Source organism: Rhinatrema bivittatum, chromosome 6, assembly GCF_901001135.1.
Source record: "Rhinatrema bivittatum chromosome 6, aRhiBiv1.1, whole genome shotgun sequence".
Classification (NCBI taxonomy): Eukaryota; Metazoa; Chordata; class Amphibia; order Gymnophiona; family Rhinatrematidae; genus Rhinatrema; species Rhinatrema bivittatum.
Window position 1 is genome coordinate 131155020 of NC_042620.1, and position 26443 is coordinate 131181462.

A 26443-nucleotide genomic window follows, 5' to 3' on the forward strand; every position below is an offset into this window, starting at 1 on the left:
CTGGAGAAGCGATGGAACCTGCGGTTTCCTTCCTCACCAATGCTACTGCTGACCGAGTGCGCACATCATCCAGGGGTGTCGCTGCCGCAGTGGCAGCCAGAAGACAATTATGGCTCCGAAACTGGTCGGCTGATGCGACTTCCAAGGCGAATCTCACAAAAATGCCTTTTAAGGGATCTCTCCTGTTTGGAAGCAAACTGGAGAAGTTAGCCAACAAATTGCACGAATCCCTAGTACCCAGATTACCTGAAGACAGGAACAAAACACATCGGCACTCCCCCCCCCCCCCCCCCCCCCCCCCCGAAGAACCAAGGGTAGAGGATCGTAGCGTTTTAAACCTTATAGGAACACAGTCCCAAGCACTTTGTACTTCAGGAAGATTTCAGTCCTTTCAGAACAAGCACATTAAGAGAGAAGCAAGCTCAGGGGCAGGCTCTGGCCGTGCCCCACAGTGAGAAGACGCAGACTTACATCTTCTACCAAAGATGGGTCGAAGTAACATCTGACAAGTGGGTCCTAACTATCATTCGAGAGGGGTACGGAATTCCAAAGCATCTCCCCAGACAAATTTATCAGATCACCGTGCCACTCCCACTCTAAGAGACTGGCAGTGGAAACCACGCTAGCAAGACTACTCAGCCTGAAGGCAAGAACTCCGGTGCCTACATCTCAACAAAATACTGGTCACTATTCAATCTATTTTATCGTTCCCAAGAAAGAAGGAACATTCCGACCCATCTTGGACCTCAAGGCCGTCAACAGTTACCTGAAGGTACCACACTTCCGCATGGAAACCCTATGCTCTGTTATAATGGCAGTGCAACCGGGAGAATTCTTAACCTCCCTGGACCTATCCGAAGCCTACCTTCACATCCCGGTCCATCAGGACCACCAGTGCTTCCTGTGCTTTGCAATACTGGGCAATCATTATCAATTTTGAGCGCTACCCTTCGGACTAGCCACCGCTCCCAGAACCTTCACCAAAATTATGGTGGTAGCGGCTGCACTGAGGAAAGGAGTTCTGGTACATCCTTACTTGGATTATTGGCTGATCAGAGCAAAGTTGCCACGTGACCACCAGAGTCAAGAACTTACTACAAGAGCTCGGGTGGGTCGTGAACAAGCTGCCTACAGCCCTCGCAGTCACTAGAATACCTGGGAGTCCAGTTCGATACCAAGCTGGACAAAGGTCTACCTTCCCCCTCTAAGGAGAAGGAAACTGATGGGTCAATTGCGAAACCTGTTGAACTCGTTTTGCCCCAAGGTATGCGACTACCTTCAAGTCCTCTGCCTCATGACCTCAACTCTGGAAGTTGTTCCGTGGGCAAGGGCCCATATGCAACCACTACAATGCTCCCTATTGTCACGATGGAATCCAGTGTCCCAGAACTACTCAATTTGCCTCCAGCTACTGACAGAGGTTCGGCATCAGCTTCAATGGTGGCTACAAGAACACCTAAGCAGAGGCGTAAACTTATCCGTACTGAAGTGGATCTTGCTCACCATGGATGCGAGTCTGCGAGGGTGCGGAGCCCACTGTCAGGAGCTAACAGCCCAGGGACAATGGAAAAAGAAGAAGCGGAATGGAACATAAACCACCTGGAAGCTCGAGTGGTCAGACTGGCTTGCATGCAATTCAGCCACAGACTCCGAGGCGAGTCTGTCAGTCATGTCAGACAATGCCACAACTGTGGCCTACATCAACGCCAGGGAGGAGCCAGCAGGTGTCTCTGGATATAGACCCTCTCATGGAGTGGGCAGAAACAAACCTGCAAGGGATTTCGGCCTCACATCGCGGGAAAAGACAAATATCAGCGGATTATCTCAGCAGAGAGCCTACACCCAGGGGAATGGTCGCTGGTGGACACAGCCTTCCAGATAGTGAATCGATGGGGTCCCCTAGCCATGGACCTCCTAGCAACTCATCACAATGCCAAGTCCCCAGATTCTTCAGCCACAGACTCATGGAATTGACGCTCTCGTCCAGAACTGGCCAGAGGAAGACCTGTATGCCTTCCCACCTTGGCCGCTACTGGGCAGGGTCATTCACAAGAGAGCACCACAGGGGACTAGTCCTAGTTGCCCCGGATTGGCCAAGAAGGCCATGGTATGCGGACATGCGAAGACTATTGGCGGGGAATGTTCTGCGTCTACAGCCATACAGAGACCTTCAGCAGGGACTGATCTCCCACGAAGTCCTGGCTCGATTCTTACGGTATGGCCCTTGAAAAGACTAACCTAAAGAAGCACAGCTACTCAAAAGCTGTGATTTGACATCCTGCTCCAAGCACACAAGTTCTCCACATCTCTCTTACATACGGATCTGGAGAGTATTTGAAGCCTGGTGTGGAGACTGTGCCCTCCTTCCGAGCACGGGCAAGATTCCCATGATCCTAGAATTCCTACAGGACAGCATGCAGAAGGGGTCGTCTCTCAACTCCCTCAAGGTTCAAGTTTCTGCACTGGCCTGTTTCAGGTCCGATGCGGACAGCATCAGACTAACTCTTCCTGAAAGGAGTTAAACAACTCCGGCCACCTCTAAAGTGGCCGGTGCCTCTATGGAACCTCTACCTAGTACTAGACTTCCTAGCAGGGGAGTCCTTCAGACCAACAAGTGGCCTGCCCCTATGCCTCTTGACCTTAAAGACTGCAGTCTTGATCGCAATATGCTCAGCTCGGCACATCTCCGAACTTCAAGCATTATTCTGTCGAACTGTTCCTCAGGTTCACCCCAGGCACCATACAGCTGCGTAGGGTACCATCCTTCCTTCTGAAAGTAGTTTCCCAGTTCCATATGAACCAGACCATATCCTTACCATCACCAGATGAACACAGAGATTCAGAAGACTCGCGCCTCCTTCACTACCTGAATATCGGCAGAATCCTAGCCGATACCTCAAGAGATCGGAATCCTTGTGCAAAACTGATCACCTGTTAATTCTTCACAGTGGGAAGAAACAAGGGGGGAAGTGGCATCGCGGGCGACCATAGCCCGCTGGATCAAAGAAGTCATTAATGCTGCCTACATAGAGGCAGGAAAACCACTACCTCTACAGGTCAAGGTGCATTCTACAAGGGCCCAGGCAGTCTCCTGGGCTGAAACCAGGCTGCTTTCACCAGCCGAGATCTGTCAAGCGGCGACATGGTCCTTACTTACACACCTTCTCCAGGTTCCTACCGCCTGGATGTCCAGGCCAGGGAGGATACAGCCTTCACAAGAGCAGCACTAAATGGGCCACGGGCATCCTCCCACCCAGCAGGGGAATAGCTTTTGTACATCCCATTAGTCCTGAGTCCATCTGGCCATATGCTAGGAAACAGAGAAATTATTTACCTGATAATTTCGTTTTCCTTAGTGTAGACAGATGGATTCAGCATCCCGCCCACGGCTGCTCCAGAAATAGAGAACCTCTGATATCAATCTCAAGACTATACTGGTAAGCCTCGGCCTACCATTATGTTAAGACATCTGCAGTTACCTAGGTATCAGTGTAACGGCGGTTTCCAGTGCCAAAAGGTTTAGATATAGATATATCCAGCAGGCTATTAACTTTGAACCTGTTCAAAGTTAATAAAGTATACTCAAGTGTAATCAAGTATCAAGCAACATATTTCCACACTGGCTTTTCGAGGAGAATACTGAAGAGCTAAGCATGCTGCATGGGTATATGTAGGCTGACAGCTTTGAAATCTGACTCCTTCTCCCATCTGCTATCAGGAGAGCACAATACCCATTGGTCCTGAGTCCATCTGTCTACACTAAGAAATACGAAATTATCAGGTAAGTAATTTCTCCATTGTTGTGCAAAACTTCCTACATTTACCTTTGCACATATCGTCTTTCTGGTCCTTTGGTTGCATCTCCTAATCTTTTTGCAACAAAGAACTTTAAAAGTTACATTCTATGTGTTATCCACTCAATAAAAATTATTAAAAAAAAAAAAAAAAAAAAAGGTTACAAGTCATGTACTCTGACCAAGGAACTTCATTAGTTACCAAACATATTTTATGAGCCCACTTTTGATGACACACAGCAGGCAATACTTTGTATTTATTAATGTGTTGGAATGCACTTCCGCTCGACATCAGATCAGAATCATGCATTCAGAAGTTTAAAAAACTCTTAAAGACCTGGTTATTTAAACAGGCTTTTAATGAATCAAATGAATTTAGTAGTTAATTATAGTGACAGTCCTGCATTAGGTTCTATTGTTACGGATTAAAATACAGGATAGAAAACTTTGGAAATGAGGGGAGTTAGGAAGGATAGGTTAGAATTCCTCTCCTGGGGAAACGGACCAAATTAGTGATTAGTAGAATGTGTTTTAGATATTAGATATTATATATAAATATCCTATGTTGGAATAATGATTGAGGGCTGCAGTATTAGCTTAGCATTGTTTTTTAAATTAGGATTTTAATTTGACATTGGTTTTATATTGTATTTATGATGGTTTTGGTTTGTGTTTGTAATTTAATTGGATATGTATTTGTTGTACTGATTATTTTCTGTACTGTAAACAGACTTGATATCTTGTGAGGAAGGTCAGTATATAAAAATGTTTAAATAAAATAAAAATTAACTGTATGCAGTCAATAGCTGACAAATTACCTGCTGTACTAGTCTGCATTATTCATATGGATATTAAAATCCCCAACAATTATAAAATTTTGGTTCTTAAGTGCCACTATCATTAAAAATTCCAGCAATCCATTGAAATGCTCAATTACCAGATTTGGAGAGAAGTATATAAAATAAGACAAAAGATCCAATCAGATACTCTCACTAGGAGTGTTTCCACTAATGGTGTTTATAAAGCCAAATCTTGAATCTTTAAATTCGTCCTATGAATTATCAAAACTCCACCTCCCTGCTGTAATGGCCATGCCTTCTGTATGTAATTGTAACCTTCAGGGCAAACATTCAGTAACACTGAATCAGTCATGATGCCATGTTTCAACAATAAAGAGAATATCCAACTTTTGTTGGTCTATGACTCTCAATATATATTCTTTGTTTTTTATAGAATGTGAGTTAATATAACCAAATTGTAACAAATTGCCGTGGCTTTCCAGTGAACGCCTGAGGAAAAAGTAGTATCATTTTTATCTTACAGTACACTCTCCTGTCTCAAATTTCTTTCTTTATATATAGGTAAAAAAACTGTTCACCCCTCTCCTAAATTACTGGAATGGCATCAGCTGTACTGATAAAAATTAAAACTCTTAAAAAAAAAAAATTTATAGTGTAACTCAAAAAATAAATCTTTATCGTATAACTTACACACTGGAACACAGTTTGACGTGGACGGTGCCAGTGTCTCCATCCTGTGGGTCCTGAAGCTGTTGCTTCTTCCCATTGAATAACCCAAGGGGCTGCAGAAAACTAGCAAATACTCTGCAATACCCTAATGTGTCCCCCTTTCTCTGTCAAGTAGGTTTTGGTAAAACAAATTAGCAGCAGGGAAATCTTTTATGAATTTCTACTAGGCAAAGACTGCACTACCCATAATATCTACTTGAAGGTCCCAGCAAGCACTGCATGTGCTTCTGTCCTAGCAACTTTACACTAACCAGCTGGTTTCTTGCTTGCTGCTGGGAAAGTACCCTGCTCACAAATTATTTCCTCTTGGTTTCTAGGGACACTGTGACCACCCCTCAAATAACCTGGGGGGGGGGGGGGTTTCCAAACAGTTCCTATAGAGGCACTTATAGACTACACACCGAAAAATACTTGGACATATAATAATTTCCTTACCTGAGTTACAGATCAGTCTAAGATATAGTGCTAACAAACTAAAAAGTTTAGGATGAAGAATGAATGCAAAATGATTGAAAATCTGCAGGCAACATACAAGGGAAAAGAGTGAATATGTATAGTTAATACTAATATTTACTATTGACTGACTTACCTGCAAACCTGAACACTGCAGTTTTACCAGTAGGACAGGAGTTAATCCTGCTGGACTCACTGCCAGTCTTTTTGGATTATTATATCAAAATAATTTGAGGAAAGTTGATTTTTTTTTTCATTGTTTCTTCTCAGAAGCAGTTGTACAGTGCTCAGATCTTGCCTGTAAAACCCTTTCCCTGTACGTACCAGGATCAGTCCAGGACACCTGGGTTGTGACTCCGCACCAGTAGATGGAGACAGACTAAAACTTGTGGGCGGAGCCATATATGCCCCTGTGCCAGTCACAGCCCCTCAGTCTTACTCTGTCTCCAGTAGATGGTGCAGGTCCGGTCACAGCTCCTCCCTGCCCTGATTCTGGTACTCCGTCAGGGTTGGTTTTTCTTTCCTTTGGGTTAGGCCAGGTTAGGCTTTTGGTTTTGTAATTGGAATTTTGCCAAATTGTCACTGACGTCCGTCTGCCCTGCCTCCCAGGGGGGTTGAGAGGTCCTGAGGGGACTACCCCCCCCCCCCCCCGGTTGAGGCCACTGCTAGGGTCGAGGACCCAGTTTTGCTATTTAGCAGTGTCAGGGGTGACACCGGGGAGCCCGGTTCACTCACCCCTGCTGGACTAGGGCTCCAGGACCGCGGACAGCGACAGGCCTTGTTTTTTTGTAAAAAAAAAAAAAAAAGTTTTGTCTGTTTTTTGTTCCGGCTCTCTGTTCCTTGCGTCGCCGCTCTTGGGGGGGGGCGCCGCTGACAGGGGGGAGGCTGCTCCTTGCGTCGCCGCTCTCGGGGGGGCGCCGCTGACAGGGGGGAGGCCGTTCGCGCGACTTATTTTCTTTTCTTCATTTTGATTTCTGTTGCGGCCCTCTTCGCGCCGTTTCACCGGCATGCCTCGTGGCTCCGCTTGCCGAGCGTCTCTCTCGCGTCGGTCTTTGCGCTTCCTGCATCCCGGGCGATGAAGGGTCGTCCGGGACGTCTCGGGGGGCTCGTGTGCGGCGCGCGCGACCACCGCCGAGCGGGGGGGGAGCGTTGGAGAAGCCCCAGGATTTGTTCCCGCTCAGCGCGGGAGTGGCGGCCATTTTAGCCACGGGCCGCGAAATGGCGCGGGAAGCGGCAGGGCCTGCGGCCTTGCCTCCGGCGCTGTCTCCTCAGCGGGACCCGGCGGGGGGGGGTCCCTCGGGGGACCCGGGGTCCCCGGGGAGCCCAGCGGAGGCTGATTCGGGTTCCAGCTCTTTTTCAGAGGACTTTGCGCTTTTGTTGCGCAAAGTCCTGAAATGTAGGAAAAGTAAGGGCAAGCGCGGCCGGAGGGAGTCCCGCAGGGCTCCGCCGCTGAAGAAGTCCAACAGTGGGGCCCCGAGTGATTCCAGGGGGAAACGTCCTCCGCGTGGCGTCCCACAGGAGGCAGACCCGGATTCCTCCACGGGGGCGGACACTGATGCCTCTGAAGAGCCACAACAAGGGACCGATGACGTGGCAGGGGACGGATCCGCTCCAGCTGCAGCAGGAAAGGCGTCACAGGCAGCGGAGGGCGACGATCCCAAGGTGGTCCGGCTATTCCGTAGGGAAGAATTGCCACCTCTAATTCCAGCCATTCTCCAGGAACTGGGAATAGACCCCCCTCCTCCGGCGGTGGTTCGTCAAGAAGCGAACATGGATCCGGTCCTGTTGGGCCTCACGGGTCCGGCAGTGGCTTTTCCGTTCCATTTTTCTTCAACGGACATCATGTTCCGGGAATGGGACACTCCGGAGTTAGGTTTGAAGGTCAGCAAGGCCATGGACAAGCTTTACCCTCTCCCGGAGGATGCGCTGGACCTTCTCAAGTTCCCCAAGGTGGATTCAGCGGTTTCGGCGGTAACGAAGAGATCTACTATTCCAGTTACGGGAGCGACAGCCCTTCGGGACCTTCAGGACAGGAAGCTGGAAGTACAGCTCAAGAAGATTTTTGAGGTTTCAGCGCTAGGAATTCGGGCCGCCATGTGTACGAATTTCGCTTTGAGAGCTAGCTTGCGCTGGGCTCAGGTCCTCCAAGCCAATGCGGATCTTTCGGCGGAGGAGGCAGCACAAGCGGATAAGTTGGAAGCGGCAATAGCATATGGTGCAGATGCACTCCACGATCTACTGCGCACTTCGTCTAGATCCCTGGTGGCGGCTGTCTCGGCGCGCCGCCTCCTGTGGCTCCGCAACTGGGCGGCGGATGGCTCTTCTAAGGCTCACCTCGGGGCGCTGCCTTTCAAGGGTAAGTTACTGTTTGGCAAGGAATTAGATGATTTAATGGCTTCCCTGGGGGAAAATAGGGCTTTCAGGTTGCCTGAAGATAGATCTAGGTCGCGGTCTTCCTTTGCATCCAGGTCCCGTTTTCGTGGGCCCAGGAAGGCGCGCCCTCAAAGGTCGTCGGGGCAATCCTACAGGGCTTCCTCCTCCCGTACCCCACAGTGGCGGCAGCAGCAGCAGTCTCTTCACCAGCAGTCCTTTCGTGGGAGGCGCTATGGTAGACCAGGGGGTGCCCTGGCCATCATGGCGCCCAAATCTTCACAATGAAAGGGGGTCGGCCCTTCTCCCGCCGCAGCCTCAGCACGCCGTTCCCAACGTCGGGGCGCGGTTGCTGTCGTTCTACGAGAGATGGGCCGGAATAACGTCTGACCAGTGGGTCCTCACCGTGATAAGACACGGCTACGCGTTAGATTTTGCTCGCACTCCAGTGGACAAGTTCCTTGTGTCACCCTGCAAGGCTCCCGAGAAGAAGGCGGCGGTGCTAGACACCATCCGCCGCCTAGAGGACTTGGGAGCCATCTCCCCCGTTCCGGCCGGCCAGCACGGCAAAGGCCGGTACTCCATTTACTTCATCGTACCAAAGAAGGACGGCACGTTCCGACCAATTCTGGATCTCAAAGGGGTGAACCGATGCCTTCGCGTTCCTCGCTTCAAAATGGAGACGATCCGGTCAGTCATCGCCGCGGTCCGGCCAGGCGAGTTCCTGGCCTCCCTGGACCTCACGGAGGCGTATCTTCACATAGGCATTCAGCCGTCGTTCCAAACGCTTCCTCAGATTCTGCATTCTGGGCCGGCATTACCAGTTTCGGGCGCTCCCGTTTGGGCTCGCAACGGCCCCTCGTACATTCACGAAGGTGATGGTCGTGGTGGCGGCGCAACTGCGCCGAGAAGGTCTCCTGGTCCATCCTTACCTGGACGATTGGTTGATTCGGGCGAAGTCCGAGGATCAGTGTCGGATGGCGGTGGCCAGGGTCCTCCATCTGTTGCAGTCCCTGGGATGGGTGGTCAACTTCAGCAAGAGTCATCTGACACCCACGCAGTCCTTGGAATATCTAGGAGCTCTTTTCGACACGAAGCAGGGCAAGGTGTTTCTGTCGCTCGAAAGGAGGGGCAAACTGCAAGCTCAGGTGCACCGCTTGTTGTCTCTTCGCCAGCCGCGGGTCTGCGACTACCTTACGGTCCTGGGGTCTATGGCTTCCACGCTGGCGCTGGTTCCCTGGGCGTTCGCTCATCTGCGACCCTTACAGTCATCCTTGCTTTCCCGCTGGAAGCCGGTCTCGGAGGACTTCCATTTACCGCTTCCTCTAGTGGGACACGCGAGGTCCAGCCTGCGGTGGTGGCTGGATCCCAGTCATCTTTCCGCCGGAGTCTCTCTCCTGGTGCCCAGTTGGACAGTGGTGACCACGGATGCCAGCCTCTCCGGTTGGGGAGCGGTCTGCCTAGGGAGCTCAGTTCAAGGCCTATGGTCAGTGTCGCAAGCCCAGTGGTCTATCAATCGCCTAGAGACCAGGGCGGTCCGTCTGGCTCTGCAGGCGTTTCTACCATTGCTGCGGGGAAAGGCAGTCCGAGTGTTGTCGGACAATGCGACCACCGTGGCATACATCAACCGGCAGGGGGGGACACGGAGCCCCCAGGTGGCAGAAGAAGCTCAGCGCTTGATGGCCTGGTCGGAGCTACATCTCAGCAACCTCGCAGCGTCTCACATAGCGGGAGTCGACAACGTGCAGGCGGACTATCTCAGCCGGCATCGTCTGGATCCCGGAGAGTGGGAGCTGGGGGACGAAGCATTTCTTCTCATTTGCGAAACGTGGGGGGTGCCCCACATGGATCTGATGGCCACGTGGCACAACGCGAAGGCCCCGCGATTTTACAGTCGACGTCGAGAGCGGGGGGCAGAAGGCGTCGATGCGTTGGTGCTTCCCTGGCCTACGGATGTGCTGCTCTACGTGTTTCCCCCGTGGCCGATGATCGGCAAGATTCTACGGCGCATAGAGTTGCATCCGGCCAACGTGATCTTGGTGGCACCGGAGTGGCCTCGCCGGCCGTGGTTCGCAGACCTCGTACAACTGGCAGTAGCGGCACCCCTTCGGTTCCAGGGAATGGCGGCCCTACTCCATCAGGGCCCCGTCTGTTTGGAGGATGCGGATCACTTCTGTCTCGCGGCATGGCTTTTGAGAGGAATCGACTGAAGAGAAAAGGTTATTCAGATGCGGTGGTGGCCACGCTGCTGCGTTCCAGGAAGCAGTCGACGTCTTTGGCTTACGTCCGTGTCTGGGTAGTCTTTGAGGACTGGTGTGTGCAGCGCGGGGTGGTCCCCACTTCGGCTTCCGTCTCTGATGTTCTGGCGTTCCTCCAGGCGGGTCTGGCCAAAGGTCTGGCGTGCAGTTCCCTACGGGTCCAAGTGGCGGCGCTTGGGTGTTTGCGAGGTAAGTCTCTGGCGCTTCACCCGGATATTGCTCGTTTCCTTCGGGGTGCTAAGCACCTTCGCCCCCCGTTACGTCTTCCTTGTCCGGCTTGGAACCTCAATTGGGTTCTTTCCGCTCTATGCACGGCGCCGTTTGAGCCCTTGAAACGCGCAACTCTTAAGGATCTCACTTAAAGACGGCATTCTTGGTGGCGATTGCCTCGGCACGGCGGGTTTCCGAGTTACAGGCCCTGTCTTGTAGGGAACCTTTCTTGCGTATCTCCGATTCGGGGGTTTCCTTACGGACGGTTCCTTCCTTTCTTCCGAAAGTGGTCTCGTCGTTTCATGTGAATCAATCGGTGGAGTTGCCCGCTTTTGCGTGCGGAGGCTCCTCTGTTACAGAAGAGAGGGAGTTACGGAAACTTGACGTACGGAGATCCCTTCTCCGATATCTGGAGGTCACTAATCCGTTTCGGGTCACAGATCATCTGTTTGTCCTGTTCTCTGGACCAAAGAAAGGAGCTGCAGCGTCCCGCACAACGATCGCTCGTTGGCTCAAGGAGGCCATTGGTTCGGCGTACTTGGTGAGGGGAAAACCTCTTCCTGTGGGGCTGCGGGCTCACTCGACTCGATCTCAAGCAGCGTCTTGGGCGGAAGCTTCTCAGGTGTCGCCTCAAGAGATTTGTAGGGCGGCCACCTGGAAGTCGTTGCATACTTTTATCCGGCATTACCGGCTGGATGTCCGGGCTACCGACTCCGGGGGTTTTGGAGAGAGGGTTCTCCGAGCGGGACTCTCTGCTTCCCACCCTCAGTAGGTTGCTCTGGTACATCCCAGGTGTCCTGGACTGATCCTGGTACGTACAGGGAAAGGAAAATTAGTTTCTTACCTGATAATTTTCGTTCCTGTAGTACCAAGGATCAGTCCAGGATCCCGCCCGCAGTGCTGCGCTGAAGTAATGGAGAGTCCGAAGTAATGGAGAGTCCGCTCTGTGTTTTTTGATTTGCTCTGTTTCGCTTGTTCGCTCTCTCGGTTGGAGAGCCCGGTTCCAGAAGGGGTGTTTCTTCCCCGTTAGTTAGCGGTATCTAGTTTTGTTCACTTCTCTGGTTGTGTTCTACTTTGACATTCCGTAAGACTGAGGGGCTGTGACTGGCACAGGGGCATATATGGCTCCGCCCACAAGTTTTAGTCTGTCTCCATCTACTGGTGCGGAGTCACAACCCAGGTGTCCTGGACTGATCCTTGGTACTACAGGAACGAAAATTATCAGGTAAGAAACTAATTTTCCTTTCAGCTCACAGCTGTAATTCTCAGCTGTATCAAATTTCAGTTGACTCTTAATGCCTCTTCTGCAGTTGGGGAAAATTAAATGTCTCTCAGCTGAGACATTTAGTTCAGCTTTGGTTCAGAGAAGTAGGAGATTAACCTTGTCAAATCTGGCAAGAACTATAGAATTCTGCACTGTTACGTTCCTAGTTTCTGGTTAATTTAGCCAACTGGGCTGGCTAGTCTTCAAATACCATCAGTGAATTTGGTTGTTGGGATACTCACAATGAATATACAGGAGATAAATTTGCATATAATGGGTCCCCAATTAATGCAGACTTTTTCTCTTGCATATTCATTGTGGATATCCTGAAAACTAAACTGGCAGTGGGGTCACCCAGGTCATTACAGGACATTTGAGAGGAAGAGAGCTTTTGGGATCAAAAATACTTAAGTGGATAATGTTTCATTACTGACATTTGCATTAGAGAAGTACTTAGCCATTTTTCATTTTAGATCATTTTGTTCTGAGCATACCAATAAAATTAATTCTGCAGTCCAAAATTATTTTTTTTGGCCTTGAAAATTGAAAGGAGCTCTAACAAAGGCTGGCAAGTCTCACTTGCACTGTTGCCATGTGCTTGATCCCAAGGTGAGTCACAGGTGACATCTCATTAGGAAAAAAGAGTAAAATACAGGACAGTTCAATTAGTTTGGCCCTTAGTAAATTTAAAAATCAATCTCCTATTTTGCATTAATTGTGGTATCGAGGAATCTAACACTTTTAGAATGTTGTCCCACATCAATAGAATAAAGGCTTAATTTACTAAGGTTTTTTACCCCATAGAGACGTAATGCGGGCAAGGGGGGGTTGCCTTAGTAAACTAGGCACTGTGTGAAATCGTTTGAGGTTTGTTCTTTGTGTGCCTAGCCATTTTTTGATTGTAGTATTGTACATTGGGGGACATGTATGGAGGTATGTATTTTGTTAACTGTTTTTTTTTTTAAACATGATTTCTTGGTGTATCTAGCTATCTTTTTTTTTTTTTTTTTCATTGCCTTCATTTTTCAAGTGGTATAAATATGGGCCCTGATGTACAATTTTAGTATTGCTGAACTATGACTCCCCTCTTAGCTGGAAATGTTCAGTATTTCTGTGGTATTTGTTGCATTGCAAAAAGATCTTTTGAGCAACTCTATTTGTGTCCTGAGGAGATTTACTCTCCATAATATTTTGTCCCACTCTGGATTTCACAGAATGGAGGCTTGTTGCTTTAAACTACAAAACGATTTTACATTCCTGAACATACCCAGATCAGTCCAAACAACTGGGTTTATTCATGCCTACCAGCAGATGGAGGCAGAGGACAAAACTTTGGGCACTGCTACATATCTGAGAATACCACCTGCAGTCCCTCAGTACTTTTCTGCCTCTAGCAGATGGTAGAGGTGTAAACCTGCAGTCCTGATTGATCTGGTGTTTGGAAGATTTCGTGCTTCCCGAGTTGCCAGGTTCCTGTTGAGGGCCATCCCTTGGGTTGAGCTGGGTGAACGAGGGGGTTGGATACCCCTGGCAGTTTTAGCCCAGGACCACTGTCAGTCAGGGGACTGGTTCCCTCAGTGGGACCCAAAGTCCCCCTCCTGCTCACTTGGCTCCAGGAAAGGATCCTCCTTTTGGGGGCCCTTTTTTTGTTCCATTTGGTCTTTATTAGCTGTGCTGCTATAGTTTAAAAAAAAAAAAAAAAAAGCAGCAAAGGTGCAGACTTATAGTGCTGAGCAACCTGACAAGTGGCCTGCACGGCAGGACCGTCTGTGGCTAGACCTGGAAGCATCGGTCTGTGTTGGGGGGGGGGGGGGATCTGCTCCTGCCGGCGTACGAGAGAACCCCCGGGCGGGGGAAAGTCTGAAGTGCCCCGTGTTGAATAGCGGCCCACGAGCGTTTCCCACAGCGACAACCATGGTATTTTCGCACAGGCAAGAACTTCATAGCGGTGTGCCCTCTCTCTGCCTTTGTGGCAGTGGCCGCGTGGTGTCGTGTCCCCCCCCCCCCCCCCCGTCCCCCCAAATGAACTCTTCTTTATTTCCTGCAGGCGATTTGATTTTTGGGCCCGATGACACAGGCTGCTTTTGGAGGCCTGCCTGGTCTGCAGCGTTTGGTATACTTGAATTCCCTCTCCCTCTGCATCGTGTGTGTGGTGGGGGCTTCCGCAAAGCAGTCTTTTAAGCCGCAGAGGGCTTCGTGGATGTTGGGGCAGCGGGGGGGGGGGGGGTGTTTCTTCAGTTGAAGGGCACCTGTGTAAGGGGGTTCAGTTGCTCCGGGGACCATCCCTCCCCTTCTCCCATGGTTCAGCAGCATGAGGAGGGGCAGCTGTGTCAGGTCCCAGCAGTCTGGAGGGACCTGAGGGGGTTCTCGCCCAAGTTTGTCTTTTTGCTTCATGAGACCTTTCTCGCTCAGGAAATGGGAAAGCAAAGGGTCAAGGACAGTCCGTCAGACTCCGCCAAGAGGCCTTGGGAGTCCTGTGGGGGCCACGCAGGTTTGCATAATCAGTCTCTGGGATACCATGCTGTGCGCCTGGACTCAGACCCCAGGTAATTGGGTCTGAGTCAGGGTGAGGGTGGTTCTTCAGTGGTTCTGGATGCAGACTTTGAGACACACTCCCAGGATCCGGATAGGCCTAAGGAGGATCAGGATTCGTTCGAGGGGCCCGAGGCAAAAGGCGATGATCCGTGGGTGGTTTGCCTTTTCAAGAGGGAAGAGTTGCGGCCCCTTTTTCCCCAGGTGTTGGAGGAATTGGGGGTTAAGCGCTCTCTGGAGGAGTCGGATAGTGAGGTGTTAATCCGGTTTTGTTCGGGCAGGATCTCGACCAGCTTATGAAGTCCCTGGGAGAAACCAAAGGCAACAGGGTGTTGGAGGATAAGAAGATGACGACTAAGCCTTTCTCCTCTTGACTCCGGTTTTGTGAGCTGAGGAGGTTTTTGCTCTGGGAGAGGTCCCGGGTCCTTAGTGCCGAGACAGTCCTTGAGTAGACAGCAGTCCTTTCTGGGTTCAGGAAAGACGTCTAGAGGCGGGACTGCTAAGGGAGCAGCAGATTCAAATCTTCCCAATGAGGTCAGGCTGGTCCATTCCTTGGCTGCAGTGGTTGGAGGCAGACCGTCTTGTTTTTACAAGGAGTGGACCAAGATCACCTCTGACCAGTGGGTGTTAGAGGTTGTCAGGGATGGTTACGCCTTAGTTTTCTAACCCTCTCAGGCAGATCTTTCTGGAGTCGCGCTGTCTTTACCAAAGCAAGTGGGTGGCAATAGAGGAGGCTCTGCACAGGTTGTTAAGCCTAGAGGCTGTAGTTCCGGTCCCAGCACCTAAACAGGGGCAGGGGATGTACTCCATTTACTTTGTAGTTCCAAAGGAGGAAGGCACCTTTTGCCCCATCTTGGACCTTCAAAAGGTGAATCGGAGTTTGAAGGTGCCACGCTTCCGGATGGAGACTTTGCAAACCGTGATTGCGGCGGTCCGAAAAGGAGAGTTTCTGGTGTCTCTGGATCTCACCGAGGCCTAACTATACATCCCCATTCGACAGGACCACCAGAAGTTTTTCCGGTTCAAGGTGCTGGGTCAGCATTTTCAGTTTCGGGCCCTTCCCTTTGGACTGGCACTGCTCCTTGAACCTTCACCAAGGTGATGGTGGTGACCGCGGCCCTCAAAGGGATGAATTGTTGGTACACCCCTATCTGGGCGAAGACGCAAGAGTGCTTGTGTTCAGTACACAGAGAGAGGTCTCTGGAGTCATTGGGCTGGGTCATCAATCTAGCAAAATCCCCTGGTGCTGTTGCAGTCCCTGGAATACTTGGGAGCCCGATTCGATACTCAGTTGGGCAGAGTGACCCTCACATCCAACAGGGTGACCAAGCTTCAGGATCAGATATCTCGCTTGTGTTGCCTCTCTGTACCGACGGTTTGGGATTACTTACGTGTCCTGGGCTCAATGGCCTCTGTTGGAGCTGGTGCCGTGGGCGTTTACTCATGTGTCCGCTGCAGAAGGCTTTGTTGTCCCACTGCAACCCTCTGTCGGAACAGTAATTTCTCCCTTTGCCTCTATTGAAGGAGGCCAGGTCCAGTCTAGTGTGGTGGATGTCTGGGAGCAATTTGGAGAGAGGAATGCTCCTCGAAGTTCCGGAATGGGTGGTGGTCACCACGGACACTAGCCTCAGGGGTTTGGGGGGTAGTGTGTCTGGGCAGGTCAGCCCAGGCCCTGTGGTCAGTGTCAGAGAAGTCTTGGTGTATCAGTTGGTTGGAGAAGAAGGTGGTACGCAGAGCCCTTGAGGTGTGTGTTCCCTTAGTCCACAGTTGGATGGCAAGTGTTTTCAGACAATGAGATGATGGTGGCATACATCAACCACCAGGGAGGAACCAAGAGTCCTGCTGTGGTTCGCAAGGCTCAGCTTTTGTTTGTCTGGGTGTAACTCCAGACTTCATCTCAAGTGCATCGCGGCCTCTCACGTCGCAGGAGTAGACAGTGTACAAGTGGACTATCTCAGGCGACAACAGTTGGATCCGGAAGCTTGGAATCACATTTGTGCCTGCTGGGGGACGACTCAGCTGGATCTCATGGCGCCGCGTACCAATACCAAGACACTTTTTCAGTTGCAGACGGGAGATCAGGACAGTGGGCCTCTATGAGCTCGTGTGCCCATAGCCGACCGGGGGTCTTTCTTTGTTTTTACTCCGTGGCCCCTCATAGCAAGATTGCTCAGATGGATAGAGGCTCACTCAGGTTTGGTGATTCTGGTGCCGCCAAAGTGGCTGCGACGTCCGTGGTTAGGTGATCTGGTACGTCCCAACTGTGGATGAGTCTGTGGCTGGCTCACTTGCAGAAGTCGCTGTGTCAAGGTTCCATATTTTCGGATTGAGCGGATCGCTTCTGTCTCGTGGCTTGGCTTTTGAGGGGCGGCAGTTTCATTTGAAAGGGTATTTGGAGTCTGTTATTGCTACCCTTTTCAGGCTAGACACCCTGCTACTTCCATTGCTTATTCTCAGGTATGGAATGTTTTTGAGACCTGGTGCGACCAGCAAAGTTTAGATCTGCTGCTGGTCATTGTCCTTCTTATAGTAGGGCTTGTCCAAGGAGTTAGCTTATAGCTTGCTTAGAGTTCAGGTCTGTGCCCTGGGTTGTCTCAGGGGGAAGGTATAGGGTAAGCCTTTGGCCTCTCATCCTGATGTGGTGCGTTTCCAGAAAGGTGTTAAGCATCTGCATCCCCCTTGTGTCCGGAGTGGAATCTCAACTTGGTGTTGCGAGTTCTCTGTGAGGCTCCCCTTTGAGCCTTTGGGTTGCGCATCTCTGAAGGTCTTTACCTTTAAGACCATCTTTTTGGTTGCCATTTGCTCAGCCAGTCGAATCTCAGAATTACAAGCCCTTTCTTGCTGCGATCCTTTCCTGCTGATCTCTACCGACAAGGTGTCCTTGCGTACAGGGCCTTCGTTCCTTCCTAAGGTGGTCTCTGCGTTTCAAGTGAATCACAGTGGAGTCAACAGAGTTTCCTGACTGGTCTCGTGATCCTTTGATTGGTAGGAATTTCCATCTCCTGGATGTTCAGCGCGCCCTGTTGGGCTATTTGAAGGTCACCAATTCTTTTTGATGGTCTGATCATCTTTGTTTTCTTCACTGGAACTAAGAAGGGAGAGAAAGCATCTAAAGCTTCTTTAGCCCATTGATTGAAGGAAGCTATTACCACTGCCTATGTGTCTAAGGGCCGCGTGGTTCCGGTGGGTCTTAAAGCTCATTCTACTCGTGCTCAGGTGGCTTCGTGGGCAGAGTGTCAGCTGGTGTCTCCTCAGAAGATATGTAAGGCCGCTACATGGTCCTCACTTCATACTTTCACTAGGCATTACCGATTGGATGTGCGCACACCGGAGGCGGTGGTGTTTGAGAGTGTGCTGAAAGCAGGTCTTTCAGGTCCCCAACCGGTATAGGGGGGCTTTGGTACATCCCATTTGTCTGGACTGATCTGGGTATGTTTAGGAAAGGAAACTTTTGGTTCTTACCTGCTAATTTTCGTTTCTGGAATACCAGAGATCAGTCCAGAGGCCTGCCCTCCATGATTTTGCCGAAAGACTGCTTGTTTTTTGCTGCTGAACCTATGAGTTCATGTGTAATTGTTTAAGATTGTTTGTCTAGTGTTGCATTGTTTACTGGCGTTTTCTGTCCACTTCGGTTGGTGGCTATTCGGTTCAGGGGTATCCACCCAGGGGTTTTGGTTTGCCCTGTTAATTTAACTTGGCCTGAGTACAGGTCAATACAGAGGGACTGCAGGTGGCACTCTCGGATATGTAGCAGTGCCCAAAGTTTTGTCTTCTGCCTTCATCTGCTGGTAGAGATGAATAAACCCACTTGTTTGGACTGATCTGTGGTATTACAGGAACAAATATTAGCAGGTAAGAACCAATTTTATTTGATGCTGGTAGGTATTATATGAGAGGACATTACCATGAGATCCAATCAGGGATGGTCTTCATTTTAAATAACTTGCCACCTGAAGCATATGTCCATTTGCTTCAAGAAATGTGAGCTTGTCATAGAATTTACTTACTAAGTTCAAGTGATCCTATTTTAGACTTTCATAGGCCTTAAACTAACTTCATAGTTTTTTCTATATTGATTTTAGTTGTCTTTTGGTATTAGTGATTACAGGCATGATTTTATTCCAACTTTTTACTAAATTGTATATTGGTCATCAATATACAGTCTTTTTTTTTAATTTTGTTCCATATTTCTGAATGATGGTTTTATTCTCAGTTACAAACTTTGTTTTATTTTAGGTTTCCTCAAGCAGCTGCTTCTTACATTTTACTACAGTTTGCACAGTTTGGAAACATATTAAAACATGTGGTAAGGTCTTTAAAAATATAAAGCTCTAGAATCTTTCCAGATGTTTCATTAACCACGCAACTGAGGAGAAAAGAATTTCTGTCTGAGAGAAAGGGTTATTCAAAAAGGAGCAAAATATGTATTGCGTTTTCCTTGCAAATGTATTCTAACATATCAAAATTCAAGATACGTATTTAATTATCCAGATCAGCTGCGAGAATACCTAGATGCCTAATCCCATCGTAATATACCCTAGTAATAAGGAAAGAGTAAATAAAAGATATATATAGTTCAGACAGTTATTTGTTGGTAATTGCTTAACAATAAAATGCTGCCCCTTTTTTTTTTTTCTGCATATTAGACAGGTTTCGTTATTACTTTCAGTACCAGTCCTAGATTATCACAGATGAGATCAAAAGATGTTTTCTGTAAAGTTGAAATTTGTGTTTTGTTTCAAGTATTTGGAGATCTATCTGTGTTTTATCTTCTGTAATGATTATATAAGTTTAATAAAAATAAAATTAAAAAAAAAAAAAAAGCTGAAATAATGTAGTTTCTTAAAAGCAATTCTTCTTTGCAATTTCATTCTTTCATTTTGGAATCCATACAGATGTCCAACACTGGAAACTGGATGCACATTCAGTATCAATCCAAACTACAAGCCAGGAAAGCACTGAGCAAAGATGGAAGAGTATTTGGTGAATCCATCATGATTGGGGTTAAACCTTGTATAGATAAGGTAACTTAAAACTGAATTGTGTACTGCTAGTGAACAGCTGTAAACAATGACTGATCACTGTCTTGTTTCCCTTTGCACATTGGTATAATTGTGGAAGACATGGCGGCTGTTATCCATTTTTAGTTGGTAAAGGTCATAGAAACAGTTTGAAGAGTAGATGTTGGTGCTTTACTTATATTTTAATAATTTAGCCCATTGGGTGGATCCCAAGGTATTCCATTCATGGGTAAATATTACCTTTACGTACTAATCCTGGCTACATTCAGTTTAAGATTTGTACCCTTTTTTTCCACAAGATTTGAAACTGGTTACTTTGAGCACAATTGTACTGTATGGCTCTGTTGTGAGTAATTGGTTGTGTAAGGGTGTTACTTGTCTTCAGTGCATGAAGTAACACCTCTGCTTGCTGATGCTTGTATCCCTAGCCACTAAGTACTTGAGGATAAATGTATGGATAGAGATACTAGTAATCAGCAGTGTGCCTTCCCTCCTATAAAGTGCTGTTTCCTAGCACAAGACCAGTGGTTTATGCACCTCTACCAGCAGATGGAGACAGAGCAAACTGATGTCACAGTATATATACTCCTGCAGTGACAGCCTACCAGAATTCTCAGTCTGCAGCAGATGGTGGACGTGCATTTCTCTCTTGGGGATCGCTTATTTTGATAGAACTGGAAGAAAAATCGCCCTGCTTTCCTGCAATGACACCAAATGGAATATCACCCCGTATTTTCTTGAGACGTAGATACTGAAACCACAGCCCTCGGACTGAGGAGTCTTGACAGCGAAGACTCCACTGCCTGCTTCTTCTGTGGGGAATGGCAGGGAGACACCATGAACACGTCCCAAGGAACAATGCGAAACTCCAGCGCATATCCTTCTCGTATTACCTCCAGGATCCACTGATCCGATGTGATTTCTACCCACCTCTGACAAGAGAGAGAGGTGTCCCTCTATCTCATATTCCCGAGGGTGGGTTGGCAAACTATTGTGAGGCTTGAGAGGATCCATTACCCGAGCCCACGCCTCGCTTGGGCTGTCTGGGATGAAAGGGCTGAGTCCTCTGAAAGATCTTCCCTCGGTAGGGATGAAACCACTTGGAACCCCTGAGATGACTTCTCATACCAAAGGGGCGCAGCAATTGTTTCTTATTCTCCGGCAACCTAGGAACAGTGTATTCACCCCTCTTACTGATCAGTTTCTCCAACTCTCTCCCAAACAAGAGCGCGTCATTAAAAGGCAATTTCGTAAGATTAGCTTTGGAGGTCATGTCAGCCGACCAATTTCACAGCCATAACTGACACTTGGCCGCTCTTACCAAAGCCACTCCTTTGGCTGAAATACAGACCAAATCGCAGTCCTGCTAAAAAGATGGCAGGTTCCACAACTGCTCTGGAATTCACTCCAGAATAATCAGCCTCCTGAGAGAAGCAGACAAGAGCAAGCCACCAGAGAACAGTAGGAAGCAATCTGCAGTGACATTGCCACTGCTTCAAATGCTTGCTTAAGGATGGCTTCAGTCCTCCTCCTTTCTTGCACATCTTCCAAGGCCACTCCTCCCTCCATGGGGATAGACAACTTAGAGACAGCACAGATAAGTGCATCCACTTTCAGGCAACACACTCTCTCTCATATCACTGGGTCCAAGGAGTACAGGCCTTCCAAGGTCCAACTCCCTTTGAAATTTGCCTCTGGGGCATCTCATTCAACATCAATCAATTCTTGAATGGTTTCCATAACAGGGGGAAAAAACCCAAGAAGCTTTACATAAGAAAACCAAAATGGGATTCTTTGGCATAGAATCTGCCCCAGGTACTCCCAGCATCTTCAATGTCTGGGAAATCAGGGCCAGCTGTTCATCTCTATAAAAGAACCGCACAGGCGCACAGGAAAAAGCTTAATAGCTGGGCCTAACCCACCCATGCTGCTCAATCTGCTTGGCTGCCCAGTCCCCTTAACACCCATGGGAGTGGGAACGAATGTTGGAGCAGCGCACAGAGACAGGAGGAAGTCCTATACAACGCCTTTACTCTCTGACGTGTTTTTTTTAACTTACCTGAACTCAGCCTTCCCGGCAGAGTAAAGAGACGGTCTACGGCTGCAGGGGGAGAGAACATACACAATCACCACCGAGCTCAGCTTCCTGCACCAGCCACCATTCAGCTGTCCAAGCAGCTAAGTCCACGCTGGCTGAAAAACCAGCTACCAGACCAAGCCACTCATCTGTAGGACTATGGAATTCTTAACTGGGCAGGAACCATTTGCTATCACTGCAGGAAAGCGGGGCGATTAATTTTTCTTCTATTTCTCCTATCTAAATCTAAAGCAATCCCCAGTAGGGAAATGTACATCCACTATCTGCTGGAGACAGAGAATACTTGCAGGCTGATGTCACTGCAGGAGTATATACACTGTGACGTCAGTTTGCTCTGTCTACATCTGCTGGTAGAGGTGCATAACCCACTGGTCCTGAACCCATCTGTCTATAATATGGAAAAGGAAATTCAGGTAAGTAGTAATTTCTGATTTCTCCTGCACTACCTTTTTTTTTTTATCTGCATTAACCCATAGTGTAGGAAGAGGGACTTCTCCATGTTACTGCACAAGCTATTGAAATCTTGTCACTGAGGATTAGATTATATTAGTCACAGAATGACTTTTAGAAAAGTTTGTAGATATAGAAAAGATTTCTTGGAACCTTTACTTTAAGCTCGAGCCAGGACTAGTGAGTTACAAACTCCTTTATTTAGAATGTTAGTGCTACTTCATGAAGAAAAAGGATGGCAAGCATATAGATATAATAAACAGGGGCACATCCAAGTGTTAAATATAAGTATCAAAACAGTTTTTATGTATTCATAAGCTATAATAAAAATATCTATATTGGAATAGATACCTCCCACAACTAACAAATTTACCTTATACTAACCCATATCCACATTCATATGCATAAACACATCTCAGACATTCCAAGCCTCCAAATTGGTAGAGGCCTGGAATGACTTTCCAGAGTAGGTGGTGAAGAAGTCAATTCAAAGGAGCATGGGATAAACACGATCTCTAAAGGCTAGAAGATGGAAATGAGTTAAGTGTGCAGGGGGGTAACTTCCTGGTATGGCGGTTACTACCCTTAGCAGAAGGCATGGCGATTACTACCCTTAACCAATATGCTTTGATGTTTTTAATGCAACTGCAATATTTTTCTCCTCTTAGATGGCAGGGAGAAAAGAGGAATTGGATTCAGCCAACAGAGGACCCTGACTTCCATGGTCTGGGATACTGATATGCAGACAAGGGAAAAAGAACAGGACTGCTTCTATGGTCAAGTCCTAAAGGAAATGAAGAAAGCATTCATAGGGTTAACTTGCTGGTGCGGTGGTTACTACCCCTAACCAATAAGCCTTGAATTCTTTTGATGCAACTCCAATATTGCTCTCTGCTTCAACAGCAAGGGAAAAGAGGAATTGGATTTAGACAGTAACCAACATGGGCTCTGACTCCTATGGTCTGGGGAACTGATAAGCATGGGAGTAACCAGCACAGAGCCTGCAGTTACTACCCTTATCAGAAGGCATAGGATTACAACCTTTAACCAAGAAGCCTTGATGCTTTTGATGCAACTGCAACTTTGCTCTCTGCTTCGAAGGTGGGGGGTGAAAGGAAAGAGGAATTTGGATTCAGAGAGCCATGACATTTTACAGTCTGGGGTACTGATGCACAGACATTAAGGAAAACACGAGGCTGCTTCTACGGCCAAGACCATAAGCAAAACTGACTGATCCATGGGGCTAACCTGTGTGGCGTGGCAGATACTACCATAGAAAGGTTGTTGGGCAAACTGGATAAACTATTGGTCCTTTTCAAGCAGACTAAAAATGTACAGTATTGGACTGCTCAGTAATTTAATTGTGCTAGGTGTTCCTAAATATATCACTGTATAATAAAGAAAACCATGCTTCATAATATCTTTATTCCACAGCTGTTGATATGTAATTAGTTTGGAGCTAATAGTTAATTTATAACCAACTTGTATAACATTTGATTCACTGTTCTTATTTCCATTCCCGACAAAAGGCCTTTGTTTCACCTGTTAGGCTTCCTCAGGGGCTCTTGAATTCTGCAGTGACCATGATTAAAGAAGGGGTGGATGTTGGAAGAAACCTTTACATGTATATTTGCTTATAGAATGTCATGCCTTTGCTGGAGAACTGCACAAAATATTGACATAGCTACAGAAAAATTCAAGAATATATTATCATTAATGTGTTTTTCTGAAGACAAACAGGATGGTAGTTTCTAGAACTATTACTAGGCATACAGAAACATGCCCTATATCACATGTCCATGCGGGGACCCTCTTCAGTCTTTTATTATTTTTTTTTCCCTTGCAAACCAGCAGTAACTTTTCTAAAGTTTCAATATAAGGTTTACAGTCTACTAACTGGAAGCTCCCTTTAAATGTAAAGTAATTGAAGGGGAAGCTTTATTGTCCTTATAAAAAATAATAAAAAAAACCCCCCCAAAAATCAAAAGTTGGTCTTAAAGTCTCAGTAAAACTTTTCCCATTCAGTAGCTTTATTTTATCTATTAGGGTGAACTGTAGCTCATTTGAAATTATATTGCTCTGTCACAAACAGGCCATTTATTGTAACAGAACTGACCCCAAGTAGAGTCTTATTTGGATGTCTACACAGGAGCATTTTACTGAATTCTTTGGTTAAAATTTCAGGACATAAATTTGCAATTTTCTTTTGTCAATGACAATCAGAAAATACCCTTTCTCGAAACTTATAAACAGAATGGCATGCCGAACGTTACTATTTTTCACAAACTGATAAGACATTCTCTATTGTCGTGTAAGTTTTAGGGGCACAGAGACCTGTCTGCTACAGGACATTTCCAGGTCCCCTCCCACTTCACTTCACGATCCTAAATTCAAGAAAGGACAATGTGTTCTCCACAGAATTACTTTATCAGATTTGGAAGGATTAGCATTTAGAAGATGTATTGTCTTTAACATCCTGGCTACTAAGCACCAGTTTACCCTAAAGAAAGTTCTGTAACATGGGTGGTTTAAAACATGCCATAAAACTTAGCCTGCCTAATATATTAATACTTATGGCTAACTTGAGGTGATTTTCCTCTGCTTACCTCTGAAGCAAGCTCTGGCTGGAGGTCTGGAGAACTGTCTAGGAAGGAGACTCTCTTCTGGGTCTGGTACTGGTAGAGCTGTCGGGTGGCTTTTAGCTCCTTACCGCCTCACTCCATGCCACTGTCTGACCCCAGGCAGTGTTTTTCCTCTCTCTGGTCTCCTGGCCACACCTAGTCTTCTCCCTCCTCAATAGCAAGGGGTGCTGGGGCTGCTTGGGGTCTACTCACTTTTTCTTTATTTGCCCCTGTCTTATACTTTCCAGCTGATAAATATGCATAAGCTGGTGCATAATCATGTAGTGGGTGGGAGGGTCTTTGCTGCATTGCAGATATGCCCCCTCCCGTTTTCTTAGGGAGGGTCCTGCCATGTCCGGACCAAGGCTTTCTGCAACGGTCTGTTTTTTCCATTTGAGTGCTCCCCCCTTCATCCAAGGGTGGGAGGTCCCCTCTGGACTTCCCTTGGCTGGTCCATGACTTTGGCTTAATTGCTGCATTGTCCCTCTGCCTTGGTTTTATTTACACAGGAGCTTACAAAGGAGCAGATCTTGATAAGTATCCTTCAGTTCTGGTTAAAGTTTTCAGCTGGGTGAAGTTTATTTATTAATTTATTTATTTTTTAAGCTGTGAATGTTTTTGGCCTGTCAGCATCCCTCTTGGCTATTATGATTCATATTGGGTGCTTTCAGTGGTTAAGCATGGGCTATCTCTCTACAGTCTTATAATATTCATCGTTGCAGGCTCAAAGAAAATATACCTGTGAGGCTGTTTTTAGATTTATATCGAGAATGTAGTTCCATTGAGGAAGTAGAAGATTGTCAGAGCATATGGGCATGCATTTTTAGCTTGAGGGATATCCCCACAAAACCATTAAGCGGCTATTCAAATGAGCTCTACATGGAGACAGGGATTTACTTCTGTAGCCATCCCAAAGAAATTTTCCAGATCGTATGATTTATGTGCTACCTTTTTCCAAACGTGCTGTGAAGTCCAAGCTAGGGTTTTTCAGCATTGGAAAATTGTCCATCTATGATGTATTTAAATAAACGCCTATATTTGCCAATAAACGTGCATGAAATCTTAGACACCTCTTTGTAAAAACTTTTTCTGTGCCATGTCAGATTGATCATACCACTTGGGGTCAATTCTATTGCAATAAATGTGAGATGCTCTCGTACATTACAAATCAGTCAGTTTGCCCACTCTCAGGTCGATACAGTTATGCCACGTTAGAGTGCGGCAGTGCCAGGCGCACCCTCGTTCCCCGCACGCACAGTTCTCTTCACCTACCGCTCGATACTCTCTTCAAATTGCATGCAAATGCATGCCGCGTCTGCGAAGCATTAGGCAAAGGTTAGGCCCGCGCAACCCATTTTACTGTATGGAGCGCCTATACAGTATCCTGGGTGCGCGGGCCTAACGCTTGACGGCCACGCTGGTATCTGTCATTTCAAATGTCATTTCAAATGACATTTGAAATGACAGGTACCAGGAAGTGGACAGTTATGTTCTCCGATGCTCGGCAAACTTTCCCCCAGCCCCCGCTCACCTGCCCTGGCCGCGTCCGGTCTCCGGTGTAGCCCCAGTCCTGTCCCCTCCTCCCGAAGCAAAAAAAAAACCGCAAAAAAAGTAGCAAGAGAGCGAGGGGAGAGACGGGCAATCCTACGCTCGGGCCTGCCAGTCCCTTGTTCTCTCCTCCCGAAGCAGGGCGCGAAAAGCAGCCTTGCTCCGGGAGGAGAGGGGGGGGGTGCAGTTTAAAGCGACGAAGCGACTTACTTTTGCAGCCCCCCCCCCTCCGGACATCGGCGGCTCCAGCCTCCAGCTGTCAGACAGACGCATCGCACGTAGGAAAGCGGCCCCT

General features: G+C 47.8%; 1 protein-coding gene across 2 annotated transcripts in view; it reads left to right on the plus strand.

The window, feature by feature from the left end:
- The window catches only part of NUP35 (nucleoporin 35), a 74330-nt gene that overhangs the window by 32991 nt on the left and 14896 nt on the right, over nt 1-26443 (plus strand). For both annotated transcript variants that reach the window (XM_029605951.1, XM_029605952.1), the window contains exons 6-7: nt 18647-18716; nt 19306-19434. In XM_029605951.1, the coding sequence (XP_029461811.1) occupies nt 18647-18716; nt 19306-19434 (199 nt within the window). The remainder of the gene's footprint in view (nt 1-18646; nt 18717-19305; nt 19435-26443) is intronic.